Below are 23,020 nucleotides of genomic sequence, written 5' to 3'. Positions count from 1 at the left end.
CTTCTGTTTTGGTCTATGTTATTTCAAAATGGGATATCAATTATCATTTAAAGCTTGGACCACAAAATAATTGCCAGAAAATGTTTAATGAAATTATTGAACATTCGGACAAGTTTTTAAAAATAATATTTGAATACTAATTTGCATATATGAGTTTAACTTTGTTTCATATTTGCTCGTTTTTTGCGTTAGTACCTTAAAAATGTCATGCGCAATTTATTTAGGTTTGTCAGGGGGAAGATTACACTAGAAATCTCAGAAATTGCTGTCAAATATGATACGCTACGCATTAAGGGGTTAAAGTCTATTTTATAGCAGACTTCTGTATCGATAAAGTACCACGACAAGACTGTTTGTGGCCAGATTTGAGCATTTCTGAATTTTATTTATGCACCACATTTAATACAGTGTTATAAAGCATTCCAGCTCAATGATTTGCCCACTGCAGCAAACTGATATATATTAAATTAATGTTTTCTGACCCCAGACTCTGTTCTAGGAAGCACGTTCAGCATACTCAGGTTATTCCCTTTATCTGGATTCACTTATTCTAACACTAGTAATCAGGATAAGCAGTCACATGAAGCTGGCTATCAGCTGGCTAACTTAGGGTTTCCTCTCTGTGTTCATATCAAAGAGGTGGCGTTGGCAGAATCTGACCAATTACAAAGATGGATAAGTGACAGCAGAGTGGCTGATTTTACACAAGAAGATCAAACTGTAGTATTAGAAAACTATGAAGCAGTTACACACACAATACAAACTGAAAGTAAAACGGATTCTGCAGACAAAGCAGCAGTAGGACTGCGTGTATGCTTCAAGTGTTTTTGTTAGTAAGACTGGAAAACACCTACTGTTTTTAATAATATAGCAAGTTGAAGCTAGGAAAGAAAGCTGGCCAAAAATGCAGACGGTGTAAGTTAACAGATGCATCAATATCACAATTCTGTTTAAAGATCTGATAGCTGATAGGTGGTGATTTTATACCTGTTGATCTCTAATCTCAAATATAACCCACACTGGTCTGCAGCATGAGTTACCATGGCGATGTCCAAACTGCAAGAAGTGAATAAAGGTTAACCCTGAAGTTACTGGGCTTAGTTCAAATCCACTGATGTAAAGCTGCTTTTATATACTATAGGGATACTTTTAAGTAACTGCCGAGCTTCCTCAAATAATAAGATTTAATTCAGTCTGAACTTCAAACAAATTGAGAACGAAAAACATGAATCATTACTTATAACAGTTGCTTTTACATGTGTATTATTTCCTTTAAAAACGCACTACCTCTACTGTTGTCATTTTTTGCAGCTTTTTTCCTCTTTTTTGTACTTCCTGGATAGATAGGGCAATAATATGCTAGTCAGTGTGGATATTCTGAATAAATATAGTTGCTTTTTTACTCGATGCCTGAAGAGTTTCATTTTGCACCTCTAGAGTGCAGTGTTGTGCCCCCCCCCCCCAGCACTTATAATGTCTTAAGGCCTGGTCACACTGAATCACTGTGGGTGGGGGGACTCTCAAGGAAACTGGGGGAAATTCCTCACATTGTTCCTCTTTCCACCCTACCCACACTTAAGTATTGCTTAAGAGTTTGTAGTTTGTTTTTTCTTTGATTTTACCGAAAGCTCTGGAAAGTCAGACTGTATTAAAAAAGAGACTTGACTCAAAGTGTTAAAAAAGACACTAAAATTCAAAATAGTAAAAATAAAAAACAAACCCTTAGAGGTATAGTCATGCACTAAGCCTTAAATCCTTTAAATAGCTGTGGTCAAGCATGATTCATGTAAAGAAGCATGTTTACCAGCAGACCAAGCGCATGCGTAACATGTGCACGATGGCCGTTGATAGCGGTTTTTAATACCAGTAGTTTTGGCGACTTGGTGAGGAATGCTGTTGTTGTACTTCCCCATGAAAGTGGTGCTTCCTCCCAGACTATTGTTCTTGGGCAATCAATGAAATGACATCAGTGTGTGTGTGTGGCCACTGAGGGGAATGAATGGGAGGAGATAAGAGGCGGTGGGAGGTAGCTTCTATATTCCACAACACAATTTAAATCCCTCACTTCCGTTTTGTTGTAATAGTCTTTCTCATACCAGCCAGTGTACGTTCCATCTGGGAGGGGATACTTTAAATTTTGTTCCTTTTGTGATAGCAGACTGCTGAGCGACTGCGCCCACCTCGTAAAAACACCTGTATGAGAGGAGGAATTTTGTGTGCGCCTGCGTCTTTACGGTAGCCGTTGATCCCGCCCTCTCTTTTGATAGAAAACTCGGTGATGTCGCTCGGTCTTTAACGAGCTTGACCCAGAACCCGGAGAAGGAGGGGGAAAAAAGAGGGCAGAAAACAGTAAAAAAAACAAACAAAAAAAAAAACGACCGTCTGGAAGGGGCAGGCTTTTCAAGAGCAGGTGAGTAAATTCGTAAATGTTACCATATGGCTGCGTGTGCTGGGGGTCGCGTTTTTCCCCCCTCCATCAAATTATGGGTGCACTGCAGCGCTGGCAAGGAGTGGTCACAGCATCGACTCTCCACGGCTAGCTAACGATGCTAACGTAAAGTTCAAATCGAGACCCTCTATTGCTCGCCGTGCAGGACTCAAACAAGCCTTTGGTGCCAGGAGATAAAACAAAGAAAGCCGTCAGACCTGACTGTGAAGGACGCTTTAACCGAATATTCCCGTGCCTAATCTGTTTTTGCTACCCTAACGCTAGCCTGGCTATTTTTTGGCAGCGATCTGGGACGGCTATGTGGGTTATTGTGATGCTAACGCTGCAAGACAGCCAAACGAGGTCATGCGGGTGCTGAGCGAGCATTCACGCCAACTTGGGCTGATTTGATCTCCGGCGTTGTCATTTATTTGTGTAGTAGCGCTAGCGCAACTACAGAGTAAGTCAAATGCGTGGTCTTTGTTCGCCTTTTATTTATGTCTCTGTGTGCCAGCTCACCGCGTCGCTCCTGCCCCACGCTGCTATCTTAACGCTAGCAAATCAATTCCCGACATTGCGTGGGATTTCAGAAGGGGTGCTAGCAGTTAGCTGATCTTGCAGGTGATAGGTTTTGGGGTGTTCAAGCAGATATGGCAGTGTGATGCTCGAGCGTTTTTTCTTTTTTGCCTGTCTGCACTTAACTGTGGTTTGACCTACTTATCGTTGCAGCTGATGCCTCCTTTCTGCGGGTAGCATCCATATTTTTCAGCTGGAGAAGGGAGCAGATTGCACAGGCTTGACGGTAATTACGATTAGGAGCTCTCCCGTGTCCCGGAGCATAATTGGAAACCTGTTTGGTTAGACGTGTATGTATATGTTGCAGAACTCTCTGAGGTTAATGGTCTTCCATTTGCAGCCTGCCACACATCCTGGGATTATTAGCTTGTCAGCCTGTGAACCTGTTGTGTGAGTCCTGTGTGGACTTGTTTTTGTTAGGAAAGTGCCTGGGTGGGGATAACTGTCAGCCTGTTTGTGTGCCTGAACTCACAAACACTGGTTTCATTAAGGCACAAATGCACACAATGTGTTTTACACGGGCTTCCTGTACCTATCACTTTACCTGTAGCTGACTCATGTGCTCCAGGTGCCACCACACTGTCTGCAAGTCCTTGTTTGATTGTTGATGCGTGCTGCCGACACAGACTACAATTGTGTCTGCTTTCTTGAGGTGTACAGGTTAATCCCCGAAGGGCCTTGTGTGTGTGTGTGTGTGTGTGTGTCCCCATCTACGTTCGTGCATGTTAACTGTGTGTGTGCGCGTTAGGATGTAAGTGGATTAGGAGGCTAAAGCTTCAATCCCATTACAAGCCATGCTCAGCTTAAACTACCACCAGTGGCATCAAACTGACTTGAGAGCAAATTGCAGTTAGTTACTTTGAGATGTGTGAACAGATGTGCATTTCAGCAGTGAATATCTTGTTTCAGTGGGAGCTGGTGCAGGTGCCTCTGTTACTGACTAGATTTTAATTAAGTGGACAGAGGCTATATTGTTGCTTACATGTGAGTATGATCAGATATCCCCTGACAGGAGTGAGTGAGTCACGTTGACTGATGGGTGCAGAATCAGATGGAGCTGTCTGACTCGTGGTGTGTCAGTGTTCGATCAGATGTTGTAGTTGACCTCAAGGCACGGTACTTGACATGTTGAACCTCTTTTACTTCTCCTTGTCATGGTCGACTTGGAACAGTGTGGCTCTTTTAAAGAACAAAATAGGAAAACTTGTTTTTGTAGTTACATAGACTTTTTAAAAATGTGTATAAGTCCATGTTGTGACTCTGTACCTGAAGTCCACATGTAGGGTTGCTCCATTTGTTTCCTCTGGCACTTTATGTTTTGTCTTAGGTTGGTCTTTCTGGGCATATGTTTTTGACAGATATATGTGTGTGTATGTACGTATGTATGTGTATATATGTCAGACCACAATGTCTGAAACCCAAGAGAAGATGGTGATCTGATTCAGTGGTTAGACCACTCTGCTTCTTGAATCAACAGCCCAAAAATAGACTGATTTTAGATGGAGCCTGCAAACAGTCACCGCAAACATTTAATTTGGTCGCATCAGACATGAACTAGTCTTTTAACCAGTCTGAAGTGCTCAGTTATAAAGTTACAACGTCTGCTTACTCAGATTTTGGTTAGTCGATTTATTAAACTTTTAAAAAGCAGAAACTTTGAGTTTTCAGGTAGTTGCAGGCGTACTTTTGGGACCAAATAAAGGAAAATGCGCTAAAAAGCAAAACAATAATTTTCTTGTTTTAGTATTATTTAAAAGCATAACTGTGATTAAAGTGAATGACTTTGTACTTGTAATCTCTAGGAGATTCGAGTGAAAGTAATGTTTGATGTACCTCATGTGAGAACAGAGCATGTAACCGTCCAAAGTTTACAATATGTGGACACGCCACGTGTTTGCTGCCCTGTGCACGATCTGGCCTTACACCTAATGACACCTAACTCATAAGATCATTTCCAGTAGCTGGAGCAGCCGTGATGCTGAGTTTCTCACTTTCTTTCTCACATTTAGCATTAGAAAAGGGAACTCATGATAATGTCAGTGTGTCAGAGTTTTTCTGATGTTATCCCAGATTTTATATTAAAAAAGAAAATGCTCTACTAACTTCTTATTTTAAAATAAATTGCGATGACTTAGCTATGCAGGTTCATAAAAATTGGTTCCCAAAGTTCACAAAAGCAGAACAGAAACCAGTAAATGGAGAACAATATTGGCAGGGTGGGAAGTGCCTTGTGGTCGTGTGATCAACATATTGACCATGGGGGATTTTCGCCGCAGCAAAACACTCTGTTGATGGAAGAAGACAACCATCAGCTGGTGGTTTATGAAAGTGTACCTTAGGTAGGTTTTCAAGGTTTGTGTACAACTGGTTCTATTGGGGTAGAGGATTTATAGTGAGCCAAAGACGCCATTGCGGACCTCTCCTCAGCTCTGATGTCGAATTCATAACATCCTGTTTCTCAGGAAGTGGCTATGAGGGGAAAGGGGAGCGGCAGTGGGACGACATTGATTGTTTTCATTGTTCAGCGAAACTCTGCGCTGACTTTCAAGGCCAAAACTAACAGCTGTGAGAGAGAGAGTCGGATGGAGGACAGAAGCCATGCGCATGTAAAGAGTGACATTATAAACACAGATGCGTGCACAGTCAAATGTGTCCTATGATCTTTTTCTTGCTCCCAAACCCTTTTCACACTTGCGCCTGTGCTCTCAGTTGCACAAACTTCTCATTGTTCCTCCAGCCTCCCAGGCTGACAGCTGCAAATTCCCTCCTGGCTGTGGTTAAACCACAATAACACACTTGCTCACACACTGTGTGTGTGTGTGTGTGTGTGTGTGTATATATACACACACACACTCTCGCCTGCCAAGAAATATCCATCATGGTTTATAATTAATCTTGTGCAAATGGCATTAGTGCTCATTAGTTCAATAAGATGGCCTACAGACAGGTAATGATAATATTAATGATTTTAACAAGCCAAGAATTGAGACTATGCGAGTTTATCACAAAGCTATGTAAACAGAGCAGCTTTAGAGACTTGATTAGTTTATTTTGCTGTGTTTGGGTCACAATGACCAGTAAACCTGCCTTGAAGTGCCACAAAAGCACAGTAAACTCTGATCTCTGAGTGATTATTAGCTAGTGTCCTCCTTAGCCTGTTCCACACTGGATGAGTGGGTGGGCTGCTGTGCTGAATTGGCAGGAGACAATGCTAGGAATGCAAGATTAGCTTTTATCTTTGATTCAGCACTCCTTTCCTTATCGCCCCCAACCCCCCCAAGCTTCACCCTCTCATTCCCTCATCTTTCCTACAAGTCCATCTGTTTTATTTGTTTCCAGCTCTTAAAAGTCTGTTCATCTCAATCTCTAAAGGATGAAATCAACCCTGTCTGGTCTGTGACCATATAAAGGCATGTGGGTAACACGACAGCAGTTTGTGATTTGCTCAGGTAGGAGGTTATGACTCTCTGTGAGTCAATGAGGTGACATCATATCACTTCCTGGCAGCCAGCCTTATCCCACATGCAAATGCTGGTTTTGGTTCTCGTGGATTCCTTTGTCTTAGGAAACACTTAAGCCACGCCTGGTTTCCTCATCAGGTCATCCCACTTTCCCTCCCTCTTTTCCCATACTGAACACACCCCATTCTGGGATTTTATTTTATGTTTTTCTTTTTTTAAATGTCGTGTGCTTTGTTAGTCATTATTTTGAAATTCGTACAGGAACAGACAGGCACTGCAGCTGTCAGTTTACTAGGTAAAATGAAACTGAGAAAATGATCTTACTGTGTGGTAATAGTGTGTGGTAATAGTTTTGTTTTTAATTATTTTCTTTATAAGCTCATGCTGGGTCATGAAAGTCAAACGACGAGTCATTCATCATCACATCTTGAGCCCCAATGCTTGCTTTGTGCTTTGCTCTACACCTGTTATCTGAAGTGTAAATGCAGGGCCCTGTTTCTTGTTCAAACTTTCAGCTGCGTTGGTGCATGTGCGCCAGACAGTGTGACTGAAATTTAGTCACCCCCCCACCTCGTCCAACCGGTCATGCAGGTGTGTAGCAATAGCGGGTTTATTCACCTCATGAAGAGCTGGGCCGCTGCAGAACAGGGTGTATCACCAGATAAGAGGATCTGAGTCTCCACTATCCAGTTGCTTGCCTCTGGTATAACAATGTCTCTTTTTAAGGTACAATAACAAAGGATATAGAGGGAGGGGATATAAGGCAGTTAGGAGATTTGGGAATTAATGCTCGGAGCTACAGGTAGGGTGAAAACTGATTAGAGAGAAAAGCTTGGATTAAAAAAAGGGCAAAAAGAAGAGGTAGTAAGAAGAACATATGTTAGAATCTCTAAAACCTGCTTTTGCTTAAGCTCTTTATGCTGAAAATCGATGTTATCCAACCTAGAAATAGGTGCAGGTTGTTCAACTTCCCCAGCTAGCCTCCATATTCTGGCCAAATGTTGAGTAAATACAGGGTGTGTCCAAAGGCTGAAACTACTGTATATCTGTCTCCCTGCTGTGCCTTCCTCCTCACAGAGCGAGCAAACAACCCCCGTTGACACGCTTGTACGGTATTCTCACTGTGTTGCTGATTTTCAAGCCGATGCGTCGTCTCTAAAACACTTCTCGCCCTCTTTCCTCCACCTCTCCTTTCTTTCTCTGCAGTCCATTTCTACCTGCTTCTGGGGCTCGGTGGTTGGGTCACTTTCCACACATGAACAACTAAAGTGCCACTTCTGAACTTGGTGTGATCTCTCACCTCTTCTACCAAAACCTTGCCCACAGGTTAAGGTGTGTATTTTGGATTTTCTGTGAACCCAGTTTAAAGGCAGATGGTGCATTTTTAGTGGTCAACCCATAAGGAGAAGTGTGCAGTTCTCTTTTGGGTTAAAGGTTGTAAGTTGTGGTGTTAAGCTTCCTGTTTCAGTAAAAAAAAGCTTCATTCTCTAAGGGTAAAGGTTGTTTATATAAAGGATTTTCTATTTATCACCAGAAATTATTCTACTTGAATGTGGGGGGGAGTGACTTATCCAAGGACAGCATTTAGCTTTTCTCTGCTCTTATCTGAAACTTTATCCATGAAATGTCTTGTGATACAAAGATACTAATACATGTTTTAAAAACTTTTCTTGGCGTCTTATTTCTTGTGTGGTATCGGACAGTGTCAAAATTTAGAGGATATCTTTGTTTATTTAATGATGGTGTATTAAACTGCATGCAGTCATTGACGTAATGTTGTGATAAAATACTACATGTCCACGTTTTATGATTTAACAAACTTTTATGGTTAAGTGCTATAAACCTCTGCTACCACTTCCTCTCTGCTGCAGTTTACCAGTGAAGTTGGGATTTCAGGGTTTTTTTCTTTTTCTTGTTTTAATCCTTTGAACACGGTAAATTTTCCCACGCAGAATTTAAATTGGTTGGCCATGCAAATATATTTATTTTAGCCAAAAAAGACATTTATTTTTTAAAATCAGTTTTCCTCAATTCATCTTTTTTTTTTTTTTTTTTCCCTTCCTTGTATTTTGCAAAAGTTCTCTGTTACAAAGTTTTCTGCCTGCAGGCTGACCAGTCGCTGGTACTGGTTTTCTAAGCAGTCTCTCATTCAGTTGAGCCCCATAGGATGTGACTGACAAGGAAAATGAATCAACTGCTCTGTCTTGTATTTGTCACAAAGTGCTCGGAAATGCGACAGAGTGCAAGAGGAACACCTAATTTTATTTATTTATTTTTTTGTCTGTGTGTGTAGAATCCTTGTCTGTTGCTGTTGATGACGTGTGAATATGTGGGAAATATTGCTCATAGTTGTGACATTTGGGGGGGGAGATGAATGAAATGGACATGACAGGAAGTCTCTTCCTGTAAAATTCTAGTGTATTGGGAAAGTTCTCTGGTTGACGTTCAGTTGGAGGCGTGTCTTTACGCTAACCATTGTAATTTCATCACTGAAGCCAAATCATGAAGAGAACTCTTGTGAAATCCCGTAGCTCTCTAAAAAAACCTCTGTCTTAGTTACCAAGCAAGATCTGAGGATAACCACCTCCCCATTCAAATCATGCATCAGCTGGATCTCGCTGTACTCTGTTTGGAGAGTGTGTTTTTGTTATACACCCTCTCCCACTGCTGTAGCCTGTTTTTAGGGCTGTATGCATGTGTGTAACGCCCCCTTCTCTCCCCTTGGGGCTGTGTAGTGTGTATGGAGCAGTGCGAGAGCGCAGCGGCTCTGCTGGAGTCGGTCAGGGAGCAGGAGGTGCAGTTTGAACAGCTGACCAGGGCGCTGGAGGAGGAGAGGAGGAGAGTGGGCCTCCCCGCCACTAGCCCCTCAACCTTGGGTCGTCCCCTCCCTCACACACAGGTAACTCCCCAAAGAACCCAAATATTCCCATCTTGAGTCATTTCAACACCTCTACGTCTTTGATTGTATGGATCATTATTCCCTCCATCCAACCCTTGGCGTGAGTTCATGCATCGTTTGTCTCTTGACATTCATCCGTCCATCACTCATCCCCTATCTCCTTGGTCCCACCTCCTCCCATCCAGTGCTCAGCAAGGGCGTTTCTGTGCGTCATTCTTGTAACTTTTTTTTTTTTTTTTTTAGATCTTTCTTTATGGACTCTGATAACATATGTCTGACTCATTAACTCTCATCTGCAAATTTATCATTACATGCCTTCAAAACCTATCAGCATGCCTACAGTGTCACTCACCAGACGCACTCTGACTCGCATTCATTTTTCATTCTCCCCTGCTGTGGAATTTCAGTAATTTTCTTATCCCTTCACAGCATTGTGCATGTGTTGCATAGTCCTCTAAACAAGTTTTCTTCTCCAAGTTTTTGTTTTGTTTTTTAAGATCAGATTCTTTTCTTTTGTGATCATGTCGCATCCTCAGTGTTCATTTGTTTTAAACTCTACTAGATGAATGGCTGTTTAAAAGTCGATATTCATTTCTGCTGTATGCATCAGTCTTAACTGTCTGTGTGTTGGTGCTGCATGTTGTATCTATTAGACTTGCAAATTTGTGTGTTGTACGTTAGAAATTGTTATGGCTGCTCCACAGAGCTTCCAGGTTTGGCAGGAAGCTGACAGGTTGGCTTAGGATGGCTTTTCAAAATGACAGTGGATACATTTTGACCATTTGGCCATTAACTGACACATTTTAGCTCTGATGCTGTCAATATGTCATTATATCTGACAACTGAGAGCACTTATTTTGTTGTCATTTAGCAGATTTGCTAAATGACAATAATGGATTTTGTGCAGATGTTATAAGACGTTACATTTTCTTTTTCAAATAAATTAAAAAAAGAGGGACTATTATAAGTAGGTATTTTCTTACATTTATTTAAAGCTTTTTAGAGGTTTAGCTGTGACTCCCACTTGTTTTGTTTTCCAGACTAATAATTTATGTGGTCCCACTGTTATCATGTGCCATTTTTCTTTACCATAGCGCTTATTTGAGCAGTTAGAAAATAATGGACCTGTTTTTGTTTGTTTGATCAAGTCACACTTTTACAGTAGAGGAGAAATGTTGGCACACTTTTGTAAGCAGTTCTTAAATGTTTTCCTTCCTTTTTCAGGGCGTGCTGACATTGATTAGATCTCATGTTTTGTCTTATGAAAATCCTTGAAAGCCTGAAGGCTACAAAAACTTTGTAATAGCTGTCAATGCTTTATGATAAAGGCACACAGTATCTGTTCTGCGATTATGGGTTCAAATGCATACCAGAGTTGTTTGTAAATCAGATGGTATTAAAGGAAGGACCAGCTCTAGAGGAAGTTTGTGCTTCCTTTACGGTGTATGCACAGTCTGCTCTTCCAATCTTCATATCGCTTTTTAAAAAAAACAAAAACACAGCCCTGCTTCCTTGTGGGCACACAATAAACCGCAGTAGCATTGCAACAAAGTGGAAGAAATTGTAAAAGGTCTTTAAATATTTTTCTGGTCGGCAGTATGTGTCGAAACGCTAAACAGCTGCTGATAAACGCTTCCAAAATAGCTCAGTTGTGCTGCGCTTGCATGTGATTGCCACTAACCGAGGTAGTTGCATTGCTAGAGTGTTACTGTGGTTTAGAAAGAAAGTGTCCCAAGTCGTACACTGTGACAGCCTTTGATTATATAAGAGTTTAGTGCAGGAGGAAACGAGGTGTGAGGATGACTGGCTGCATTCCAAAATGTCCTCCTTCGTGTCTGGCAGTGATTCACAGACCATAAACATGCAGGGACGGTTTGGTCAGCACTGAATGTGCTTCAGCAGCAGTAATATCATCTGAGTGGTTAAAAGTAGACAGCACAGACTACTGGGAACTGTGCCTTTACCCTCAATCTTGTATATTGTTTCAGTGTAATAGTATATTTAATTTTTTTTTTTTTCCTGTGTATTTCACAGTCATGTTTTCCTCTTTTATCCCAGAACGGGCGTTTAGGGGATGCAGACATAGAACGACTGAAGCTGACAGACACATATATAAACGGCACACAGGTATGTGATTGTACAAAGTTAAGCACATTTAAAAAAAATAATGTTCTTTTATCTATGCTTAAATATTTACACGTGTGGTGTCTTTGCTACAGTACAGGATGGTGGACCCTGCACATGGCGCTCTAGATGAGAGCTACACGCCAGAGGATGAATCTCAGGAAGTGCATTCAGTCTTTTCCGAAGAAGGAACCACGCGGCGGATGGACAATGGGGTATGTTAATCTAGCGCATGCTTCATTTTCACCGATGATATCAGACGTTATAAAATTTTAATTTAGCCATGAACATTTTAAAACACTGGACTGATCTCACTATGCCACAGATGAAGAAACCGATATCGCGCACAGTCCTGCCTACTGAGTCATTGTCCATCGATGGGGGCTTGTCAGTGCCTGGTATGGGCGTCTACAGCGCCACATTGGACCGTCCTTACAGGCAGCCTGGTGGAATGGACTACCCCACTGCTACAGTACCCAGAAACTACCACTATGGTCCTGTGGGTGGTTACGATGACTATCGCGGAGGTCTGCCATCAGAGGCCTACGCTAGTCTGAGCAGGGGTTCACACATGGATGATCGCTACAGGTGATTGATGCTTCTAGACAGTGTCTTGACGTTTAATGGTGACTGCTTTGCGCTACATTCAAGCATACACGTCTTTACAAGCCACAGTGTAACGGAAGTTTCCATCATTGCATACAGGGGAATAACTTCCTGTTTTGCCTCATTAATTATTTAACTTTTTAGCCCTTGTTAATACTAATAGACATGTTTTTCCACACTCAATAATTCAAAGCTAAATATAATTCCCCCTTTTTTTTAAGCATGCTTTTTTTGTAGTGCATATTCTAAATAATCATTCAGTCATGTGTGAAACTGACATGAGCAGAATTTATAGTTGACAGGCCTTGAACTTAACACCATAATAACATGATGGTAACATAGCCAGTCTATAAACATCTGTTCCGCATTTGTCCACAGACCATGAAGTGTCAGGCAGAAGCCGAGATGTGACATCAGATAACACGTGTCGATCTTTTCCACATTAGCAGCACCTATCCTGCTATCTCTGTCAATCTAACACTGTCTTTTCTTTGGAAAAGAAAGGATTAAGCTAACCCGACTCATCACTTTCATAACTGCCATCTTTACTCAGGCCAATGGATGGCTACAGGACTCTGGACTCTGGCTACCGGGCTCCGAGCCGCCAGCAGCTCGACCCGTACGCAGCACAGCCCCAGGTGGGTCGGGGAATGAGGGCCATGGGCTCTGCGATGGAGATGCGGTATGGGCACGGTCACTATGGTTTGGAGGATGATCAACGTAGCATGGGATATGATGAATATGGAATGGGGCCTCCACCTATGCACCCTGGAGGCTATGGTACCATGCCACGCCTGGGACCGGGGCCTGGGGGTATTGATAGACGAAGACTGAGGTAAAATAAAAACGTACTGTTCTGCACTAAGTCAATTCACAACATTACATAGTTTATTTGATAAATAAACACTCTTGATAAATGCTTCCATCCACTTTTACAGGAGCTGCGAGGACACTTTGGACAGTGACATAGGCAGCGTTGAGCCATACGCCTGGGCCGTCCCGATGACAATGGAGAGAGGAAGCATGGCTTCTCTGGACAGCACATTGAGAAAACCTCCTACTTCGTGGAGACAGCCAGAGCTTCCGGAGGTTATCGCCATGTTGAATTACCGCCTGGACCCTGTCAAGACCAACGCTGCTGCCTTCCTCCAGCACCTCACATTCAAAAATGACAAGGTAAAGCAAACTCTGCAATTGTGTTTCTGGTAGTTCTCTCTTTGTATGCTGAGTTGTAGTGTTTCTTCTGCTAATTTCTTTTTTTTTTAAAGGAAGTATCTAATTATGTTTGTAGGTTAAATCAGAGGTGCGCCGCCTAAAGGGCATCCCAGCTTTGGTGTCGATGCTGGACCATCCTAGTAAGGATGTGCATCACTCAGCCTGCGGGGCTCTGAAGAATATTTCATATGGACGAGACCAAGACAACAAAATCGCCATCAAGAACTGCGATGGCGTACCTGCTCTGGTTAGATTACTGAGGAAAACGCACAACCAGGATCTCACAGACACTATCACAGGTATCACTGTTATGTAAAATTTTTGTTTTTTGATATATGTGGCTCTTAAATGTTACTACTATTTGGAAGATTTGTGTGGTGGTTATATTTTCTTATTTTAAAGGCTCAACTGTCTCTTTATTTCATTCTAATATTCATTCTAAATTATCCCAGGCACCTTGTGGAACCTTTCATCCCACGATTCGGTTAAGATGGAGATTGTGGACCACGCCCTGCATGCCCTAGTTGACGAGGTGATTGTTCCACACTCAGGCTGGGAGAGAGGGAACAGCGGAGGAGGAGAAGAAAGCTGCAAACCACGCCATATGGAGTGGCAGACCGCCTTGACCAACACTGCTGGCTGCCTTAGGTATGCAAGAGATCAATGGATGCAAAGCAGAGGAAGTTGAAGAAGGAGAAAAGGAAGCTTATTTTAAGGAGAAAACATGCAATTATGTGCTTAACTTCTCTCCCTTTACTTCAGGAATGTGAGTTCAGAACGCAGCGAGGCCAGGCGAAAGCTGAGGGAATGCACGGGGCTGGTGGATTCACTTATGTACATGGTCCAGTCACAGATCAACTGCAAAGATGTGGACAATAAGGTTAAAAATTCACTTATAACTGTCCCTTTTTTCGCAAGACAGTTGTGCGATTTAAAAAAATAAATGAATAAATAAAAATTGGAGTTTGAGCCTTTTGTCCCCATTCACCCCTTCTTCCTATAGCTGGTGGAGAACTGCGTCTGCCTTCTGAGGAATCTGTCCTATCAGGTTCACCGTGAAATCCCCGGCTCTGAACAATACGCAGAGGCCATACCTGTCAACCAGGGCCCAGCTCCAGCCAGTAAGGGCGGCTGCTTTGGCTCTAGAAAAGGCAAAGGTTGGTGTTTTACAGCTACATTGTGTCAGATTTGTGGTTGAGTGAGTGGCAGTTACTGGTGGGGTTGAGCTTTTTGGTGGCAGAAGACCCTTTCCCTGTTTTTCACACTCTACTGTTTCCCCCCCTTTCCTTTTCTCCCTCCTTATTTCTTCCCACCCTATTTCACTTCTTCCTCTCTGTGCTCTGTTTAGATGAGTGGTTTTCCAAAGGTAAGAGTTTGCGTTTGGTGTTCTCACGAACCTGCGAAGCTGTCCATCCCTCTCATCACATTATTTTACTAATGCATATTGAAACACCTGGAGAAATAACGTTGAATTTACACGCATTCCACAGGCATGATCACACATAGCATTGCATGCTGATGGTGCTTGTTCCACTGGTTGCATGTTGGACCAGATAACAAGACTGAGAATATGAAAATGGTTATACCCCCCCCCCCCTCCCAACATCACTATATCTGTCTTATCTGCTGTTTCTTTTTTTTTCTGCAGGAAAGAAGGATGTAGATGATGGAAGTGCAGATATGGTTGATATTCCAAAGAGAACGACACCTGCCAGAGGTACTGTTTGTGTGTCTGCTTCTCTTTCAGATGATTTATAGTTGATCAGGGAGCTTGTGTTCATATAAAAGCATACAACTCTCTCTCTCTGCCAACTTTAGGTTATGAGCTTTTGTTCCAGCCTGAAGTGGTTCGTGTTTACACGTCACTGCTCAAAGAGAGCCAGAACCCATCAGTGCTCGAGGCTGCTGCCGGCGCCATCCAGAACCTGTGTGCTGGCCGGTGGACTGTTAGTATCATTTCTTATCAGTGATTCAGAGCTGGCTCTCTGCTATAAAAGGCTAATGTTTAATTTTGAACTTTAAAAGTGCATGAACCCTGAATAGTTGGGTCTGTCTTTGTTTTTATGTTATTAGATGACAACTAAAGTTGATCTGTTCTTTGTGCTTTTCATACAGTATGGTCGGTATATCAGGGCAAAGGTGCGTCATGAGCAGGGACTCCCCATGATGGCAGAACTGCTGGCTCATGGCAATGATCGTGTGGTTCGTGCAATGTCTGGAGCTTTGAGGAATCTTGCCATTGACAACCGAAACTGTGAACTGCTAGGTAAGATTGTTTCTTCTTAGCTGTTATCTATTATCTTAGCATCTGTGTCATTTTTTTTTTCTAAACATTCATTGCACTTGGGTTAAGAGTAAGAGTTTCTCTTGCAGGTTTGCATGCAGTGCCTCACCTTGTGGCCAACCTGCCTGGAGCCCAGAATCAGTCTGGGCGTAATCTATCCGAGGAGACAGTTGTGTCTGTACTGAGCACGCTCAGTGAGGTGCTAGGCAACAGATTGGAGCCAGCAAAGGTCCTTCGAGAGAAACGAGGCATCGAGAGCCTGGTGCTAATCAACAAAGATGGGTAAGTGTTCTCTGAGTGTAGAAAAGGTGCTTTGCGTATGTGGTTTTTTTTTTTTTTTTTTTTTTTTTGTGTATAAAAGCAGCTGTTTTCTAACCGGTGTAAACCGTGTGTGTTATATAACAAAACTCATCAGAGATGATAACAGCTCAAACCCTTATCTCTGGTTATCTTTCAGCAAGCGCTCTGATCGCGAAGTGCGGGGGGCGAGCCAGGTCCTGCAGCTCGTCTGGGCTCACAAGGAACTGCGCCGACCTCTTGAGAAAGACGGCTGGAAGAAAACTGACTTCATGGTTAACATTAACCCAGGCACCACTACCACTAACGGCCCGAGCACTCGAGCTAACGGCACCTATGAAGACAGCACTACACCCCTCCTGGACAGAGGTGAGCAGAGAAAGTATTTACATTAAATTTTGCAGGAGGGTTATTTATGAAGAGTTTTACAGCTTAACTCATGAATTGTTTTTCTTTGTGTCAGGGGAAAAGAGGGACATGATTCCCCTGAATGACATTGGCCCTGGTTAGTAGATTTCTTTTAGATTTCTTTTGTTTTTGGGGGTTTTTGTTCTGCCTCAAGATTAAATCTTTAGCAAATTTTAACCTGTTTTCATCTTCCTTCAGAGGCCTACTCTACACTGGACCAGAAAGAAAGGAGACACACTCTGGATGAGACCACAGACACTTTACCGGTACTTAAAGTCACTATTAACATGTTGGATTGCTGGCTTAATGACACTAATCCCTAACCTCCTGCACAGCTCTGAATATTTCCTGATTGTAACCTTTTAAAACCTCACGATTACTGACACATCTTTTCTCACACTCATTTCCTGTCTGCCTTCTTTCTGTCTTTCTCGGCTCCTCTCTCAGCGAGGGGTGTATGGGGGCAGAAAGGGCTCCCTGCCTCTATTGGACTCCTACGATGGTTAGCCCTCCCCCATCCCCTCTACCCCCCTCTGCATGTAACAGCATGGTATGTCCAACTGACCTCTATTCCTGCATGAACTTTATGAACTCCTTTTTGTCTCTAATAACTGAAAACCTGAGTGAAACCTGGTCCAAGTCTGATTGTGAACTAAAACAGGCAGAGGTGTCGTTGTACTGATGCTTAAATATGAGATACCCTGATGTGTTGTGTATTCATGCTGGTATAGTATGCTGCTAGGTGTTCCTTGTGCATTGTCCTCTGTCATTGTAAATCCGAACCCCGGGCTGATCATTAAATAACAACATTTAGATCCTCAGAATAATAACTGTTTATGCATTAGTGTTGTCACAATACCACAGTTTTAAAAGTTACTTACAGTCCTTTTAATACAAAACCAAAGTTCTGTGTCAGTTTTCTACCCGGTTGCTGTACATGATCTCATGGGACTGTTTGGTACAAATGGCATGAAACTTCAGGCCCATTTTGTGCCTTATGCATGCATTTATTTTGTTAAATGCCATACAAAAAAGTTACTGGTCACATTTGTTGTTCTTGGCAAGAAATGGCACATGAAAATCAAAACGATTCTGATGAAATTGATGCTTCCCAAAGCAGTTTTGCTGTGACAGCTACTCTAATCTTAGTCCCCCTCAAAGTCCTTTACAATCAGCTGCTGGAGTGGATTTAAGAATGTCGGGAAGTGTTAATGCTTTTGTCATGTTGTGAAATATTTGTCTGGTTTTTCGGAGATCCACTGTTGTGGGTTGTTATTTGTGTGTGAGAGCACACTCTTGTGGTTGTGTCGGCTACTACAATAACAGACACCCAAGAATAGAAATGGGTTTCATTGATTTCTTTGAGTTTGTGAGGAAAGTAGTGGCAAAAAGTGCTATTTCTTAACAGCTTTGTTTGGATTACTTTGTAAAATGTTCCTGACTGCATGACCAGAACGGTGAGGGTTTTAAATAAACATGTTTGGCAGTTAAGACACGTAACAAATCACACACAGAGCAGCCCGGTCACTTGTTTAGAGTCGTTAATGGATGATTGACTTCAGCACAGACTTCAGTTTATTATGGATTAGTTCTATGTGCAGGGCAGCAGGCCAGGAACTAGAATCTAATTTAACTAAACTAAAGCAGTAATGTGATTATAGTAGCCTCCTGTTGAAAGGTCGTTTACTGTGACAACACTAGTGTGTAGATTGCCATACTTATACCACACAAGTCTTTGTGTTGCCTCCTTGTTAGATGTCTAAATCAGCCACATATCTTTTGTACTTGTGTGTTTTTGTTTTGTTTTTTTTTTGTTGTTGTTTTTTGTTTTAATCATTGCGTTTTTGTCTCTTCCTCCAGAAAAACTGATAGTTTGCATCACCCAGACTGGGCCGTCCCTGCCCTACCACTGCTACTGAGGAGAGAAGATCCAGACTCTCCCTCTCCTCACCCCTTCCTTTCCCCGTTTCTCTCTCTTATCACCACACAAATGGGATCAAAACATGGGGGCGGGGGGGTTGGCATCCAAAGAAAGTGGTTGTGTTGCAGGCAAAGACTTTCAAGCAACACACACGTGCAAATTCAGTTGTAGCAGCAGAAATGTATTCCGTTTATAACTTATAATTATTCTGTAAAGGCAATCACCTTTGTTGACAATCATTTGATTCTGGTGTTGTCCTCTGGCTTGCTTTTTTTTTTTTTTTTTTTTTTTTTTTTTTCCATGCTGTTAACTTTTTTTTTTTTTTTTCTTTTTTTTCCTCTTGGCAATTTTATTGTCATGTTACAGCCACCTGACATTGGCCCTGATAAGTTTTGTATTTAGACATTTAAGTAGGGTATATACTGTATATAAAAAGAAAAGGGGGGTGACTGCAGTAGTTTTGGCTCATTAATTTAATTAATGGGAGGTTGGGACACACCGACAGCCCGCCCTGTAGATTGAGAATGTTTATATAGGAGTTATTTTCCTGTCTAGAGTTATTTTCTCTCAGTTGGGATGACAAGAAAGGGCAGGTGTGTGTATATTTATCATACAGTAAACCTGTGGGTGTGTGTGCACGTGGAAAATGAATATGGACCTTTTGAATGATTGTGTGTTGATCCAGATGACACCACATGTTTTTCCATCAGTTATGCTTTTTTTTTTTTTTTTTTTTTTAAATTGTGTGCTCCTCTTCCTGTGATGAAGCTGTTCTTGTTTTGTTCCCTTTATGTCCCTCCCCACATGGAACATTTAGGAGAATTTCAGCTGCTTTATTTTGGATTTTCCTGTTTTGGTTTAGCCAACTAAACCAGCCAACACTTCAGACCTGGTACTGAGATGAAGCTGTGAACAAACACTACTAAGCCACTAAAATATTTCGACATACAGCTTCAGAAGGCCCTTAACCATTCCTGTACACCTGCCTGTTCATCTTTTCTTTTTCTTTTTTTTTTTCTTCTGGACCAGCTGAAGTGACTTTTTGGAAGAAATTTAAATATAAAATTCTGTAGCTGTTTTTTATACATGCTTGTCTGTATTAAAACATTTGGGAGGCTTCTGTACTCAGAGGAGACTCGAGTTTTAACAGGTTGGGAGAGATACAGGTGTAATTTAAACTGGGAGGCTGGCAGAAGGCACATTTTGTTTTTTGGGTTTGTTTTTTTTTGTATTTCTTTGTGCGTCTGTTTCTTTTTATTTTCTGGAGGTTTATATGTATGGGAGTGGTGGATGAGAGCATTATGCAATTTGTTCTACTTTATAATTCCACTTTTACATCAGAGTTGTTTTAAAGGCAAAAGAGACCAATCATCTTTTTGTTTTTTACTCTTCACACACATAGTATATTTGTACTGTTGCCTATCCATGTAAAATTATGATGTACCATTCATTACCTGCCTTGGCTCTGAGAAGTTGCTTTCGTTTTTTCTTTTTTCAGTGACGTATGTAACTGGTTGTTTTTTATAAATAAAGATCTTTTCCTAGACAAGCTTTGGTAACGTGTGCTTGATGTGGCTGTGTGCTGTGAGGAAGGACTCCTGTATCGTGTGGATAAACATATCTAATTAAAGAGGGGAAATGCATCTGTGTAATTTCATCCCCTCACTCTTGTAAAGGCAAATGCTAATAGTTGGTGTGTTTGATATTCACTCCCTCACATCTTTAGATCGAATTAGTAGTGCTTTCAGTTGGGAAATGCTTTTTATTTAAGAGACAAACACGTTAATCTCCTAACTTAAGACCTCAAACTGCTCACGCCTTGTGCTCAAGCCTTATTAAAGCCAGCTAACCTTCAAGCGCCACAGTAAAGCTGGAGGCCGGGCGAGCGTTGACGTTCTCGGCTTTGCTGTTTGTCTCTGGTTACACACAGAGCAGCATGTTGACAGGAGGGTAGTGTCCTGAAGGTGTGCGTGTGTTTGCTTCCAAACATGTCAAAGATACAGTTGGTTGTCTGTTGATATGTTTAGGTGTTTCAAGTATGCAGCGCATCTGAAATGCATCGTGGGCTGGTTGAGAAGCAGCTGCTGGATCACGAGGGCTATGAGCAGATGTCGGTGTGAAAGTTTGATATTAGTTAAGGTATGATGTGCATGCGTCTGCTTGGAATATAAAATTAACCTTAAATTGAATACACAAGGTGCAGGAAGACAGCCAGTGAGGGCATGTTAGTGGTGTTTTAGCACTGTGAGGGAGTTTTATTCTATAGTGTGGAGGTTCACATGCTTTTTGTAGTAGCTACTAAACAATTTATTCATTCTTGAATCTCTTTACTTTTAGTTGTAACAGTTTGAATCACACCAGCATACACATAATACTCCTGCTTTCATCTCTCAATCTCAAGCAGTCATTTTCACTTTTAAAAGCCACAGAGTCCTGTTTACAAGGGAAGCTACAGATTAATGATTTATGAGAGATGTGCCAAAAATGCCTACATGTATTTTAAGTTTTGAGAAGTAGGCCTGATTTGAGTTTTTAAGTGTGTAAAAGGTATAAAGCCCCACAATAGACTGGCAACCTGTTCAGAGTGCATCCTGCCTATTAGCCAAGGGCACCTGAGCTAGACTCCAATGCCCCCTTATCCTGAAATGTATAAGACAGATTGATATGCAATTTGAGAATTTTGGTTAAAAAATAAATAAAGCAAAACCTCTTTCACTTCTACTTATCTTCTTTAACAGGTCTTGACATTAGCTAGAAACAGCCATCACTGCTGAAATTGAACAAAAATGAAGCTAAACTGCAGAAGCAGTGTGTGAAAACCTAAGCATGCTCCATGATTCAGTAGCTCGTAGAACCACCTTTAGCAGCAGTAAGGAGTTTTCTGTATGACTTCATCTGTCTCTCACGTCACTGTAACAGAATTTTGGCGCGCTCTTCTTTACAGCATTGCTTCAGTTCATTGAGGTTTGCAGGCGTTCGTTTATGCACGGCTCTTTTAAGGTCCCACCACAGCATTTCAGTCAGGCTGAGGTTTGGACTTTTACTGGGCTGTTGCAACAACTCGATTCTTTACTTTTCAGCCATTCTGTTGTAGATTTGCTGCTGTGCTTGGTCAACTTGTGCCAAGCTATACAGGGAGTGCAGAATTATTAGGCAAATGAGTATTTTGTCCACATCATCCTCTTCATGCATGTTGTCTTACTCCAAGCTGTATAGGCTCGAAAGCCTACTACCAATTAAGCATATTAGGTGATGTGCATCTCTGTAATGAGAAGGGGTGTGGTCTAATGACATCAACACCCTATATCAGGTGTGCATAATTATTAGGCAACTTCCTTTCCTTTTGCAAAATGGGTCAAAAGAAGGACTTGACAGGCTCAGAAAAGTCAAAAATAGTGAGATATCTTGCAGAGGGATGCAGCAGTCTCAAAATTGCAAAGCTTCTGAAGCGTGATCATCGAACAATCAAGCGTTTCATTCAAAATAGTCAACAGGGTCGCAAGAAGCGTGTGGAAAAACCAAGGCGCAAAATAACTGCCCATGAACTGAGAAAAGTCAAGCGTGCAGCTGCCAAGATGTCACTTGCCACCAGTTTGGCCATATTTCAGAGCTGCAACATCACTGGAGTGCCCAAAAGCACAAGGTGTGCAATACTCAGAGACATGGCCAAGGTAAGAAAGGCTGAAAGACGACCACCACTGAACAAGACACACAAACTGAAACGTCAAGACTGGGCCAAGAAATATCTCAAGACTGGTTTTTCTAAGGTTTTATGGACTGATGAAATGAGAGTGAGTCTTGATGGGCCAGATGGATGGGCCCGTGGCTGGATTGGTAAAGGGCAGAGAGCTCCTGTCCGACTCACCTGATCTGAACCCCATTGAGAACCTGTGGTCCATCATCAAATGTGAGATTTACAAGGAGGGAAAACAGTACACCTCTCTGAACAGTGTCTGGGAGGCTGTGGTTGCTGCTGCACGCAATGTTGATGGTGAACAGATCAAAACACTGACAGAATCCATGGATGGCAGGCTTTTGAGTGTCCTTGCAAAGAAAGGTGGCTATATTGGTCGCTGATTTGTTTTTGTCAGAAATGTATGTTTGTGAATGTGGAGATGTTATATTGGTGTCACTGGTAAAAATAAATAATTGAAATGGGTATATATTTGTTTTTTGTTAAGTTGCCTAATAATTATGCACAGTAATAGTCACCTGCACACACAGATATCCCCCTAAAATAGCTAAAACTAAAAACAAACTAAAAACTACTTCCAAAAACATTCAGCTTTGAAATTAATGAGTTTTTTGGGTTCATTGAGAACATGGTTGTTGTTCAATAATAAAATTATTCCTCAAAAATACAACTTGCCTAATAATTCTGCACTCCCTGTAGTTGCTGCACAGGCAGACTCACATTTGACTCTAGAATACTTTGGATCGCTTTAACATTTAAAATGCTGAGACCTGTGAAGTTTAAGATGTAGCTCTTGATGGGCTTTATTGCAGTTTCTCAGAGCACTGCAAGGTCTGATCTTGAGTTAAGTCTCGTGGGACATCCGCTCCTGGGAGGATTGGCAGCTTTCTTTAGTGTTTCTCACTTGTGAATAAATTATTAAATTGTTTGGAAATGACCTGATGAGCCTTCCCAGATTGATGGGCACCAACAGTAATTTCTCTTCAATTATTATATACATATTGATTTATTCTTTTTATTTACTCACTCAGCTGCAAAGGAGAAATCATGAAAGAAATCTTCTGCTACAAAGGTTTTAGACTTTGTTCACAGCTATAAAGCTACAAG

At 41.7% G+C, this 23,020-nt stretch overlaps 1 protein-coding gene across 7 annotated transcripts; it reads left to right on the top strand.

Annotated features, from left to right (window-relative positions):
- Window positions 1-2,098: 2,098 nt before the first annotated feature.
- LOC146717729 (catenin delta-1-like) lies at window positions 2,099-19,768 on the top strand. 7 transcript variants are annotated; one of them, XM_085430164.1, is made up of 22 exons: window positions 2,099-2,410; window positions 7,672-7,797; window positions 9,201-9,364; window positions 11,423-11,491; window positions 11,584-11,703; window positions 11,814-12,076; window positions 12,648-12,929; window positions 13,033-13,270; window positions 13,386-13,608; window positions 13,762-13,957; window positions 14,072-14,189; window positions 14,313-14,466; window positions 14,658-14,675; window positions 14,958-15,026; window positions 15,128-15,255; window positions 15,425-15,575; window positions 15,683-15,875; window positions 16,051-16,259; window positions 16,354-16,395; window positions 16,497-16,564; window positions 16,746-16,800; window positions 18,159-19,768. In XM_085430164.1, exons 3-22 carry the CDS (start codon window positions 9,206-9,208, stop codon window positions 18,215-18,217), a joined length of 2,814 nt encoding a protein of 937 aa, XP_085286290.1. In that variant the 5' UTR covers window positions 2,099-2,410; window positions 7,672-7,797; window positions 9,201-9,205; the 3' UTR covers window positions 18,218-19,768. The 7 variants fall into 7 exon arrangements, with proteins under 7 accessions (XP_085286290.1, XP_085286321.1, XP_085286304.1 ...); XM_085430195.1 differs by having other exon boundaries at window positions 16,746-16,848; window positions 18,159-18,221; XM_085430170.1 differs by lacking the exon at window positions 2,099-2,410 and adding an exon at window positions 2,420-2,888.
- The last annotated feature ends 3,252 nt before the right edge of the window (window positions 19,769-23,020 follow it).

The sequence above is a fragment of the Copadichromis virginalis genome, linkage group LG2, assembly GCF_057382275.1.
Source record: "Copadichromis virginalis isolate Kocher_CV1m ecotype Utaka linkage group LG2, C_Virginalis_male_GT1.1, whole genome shotgun sequence".
NCBI classification, from domain to species: Eukaryota; Metazoa; Chordata; class Actinopteri; order Cichliformes; family Cichlidae; genus Copadichromis; species Copadichromis virginalis.
Note: the sequence above shows the minus strand (reverse complement) of the source record. Positions and strands in the feature narration are given on the sequence as shown.

Coding starts and splice junctions, on each gene's coding strand:
- LOC146717729 (XM_085430178.1), top strand. CDS start 9,206: ATGGAGCAGTGCGAGAGCGCAGCGGCTCTGCTGGAGTCGGTCAGGGAG. Junction 13,609..13,761: donor TCTCACAGACACTATCACAG/GTATCACTGTTA, acceptor AAATTATCCCAG/GCACCTTGTGGAACCTTTCA. Junction 15,876..16,050: donor GTGCTAATCAACAAAGATGG/GTAAGTGTTCTC, acceptor GTTATCTTTCAG/CAAGCGCTCTGATCGCGAAG.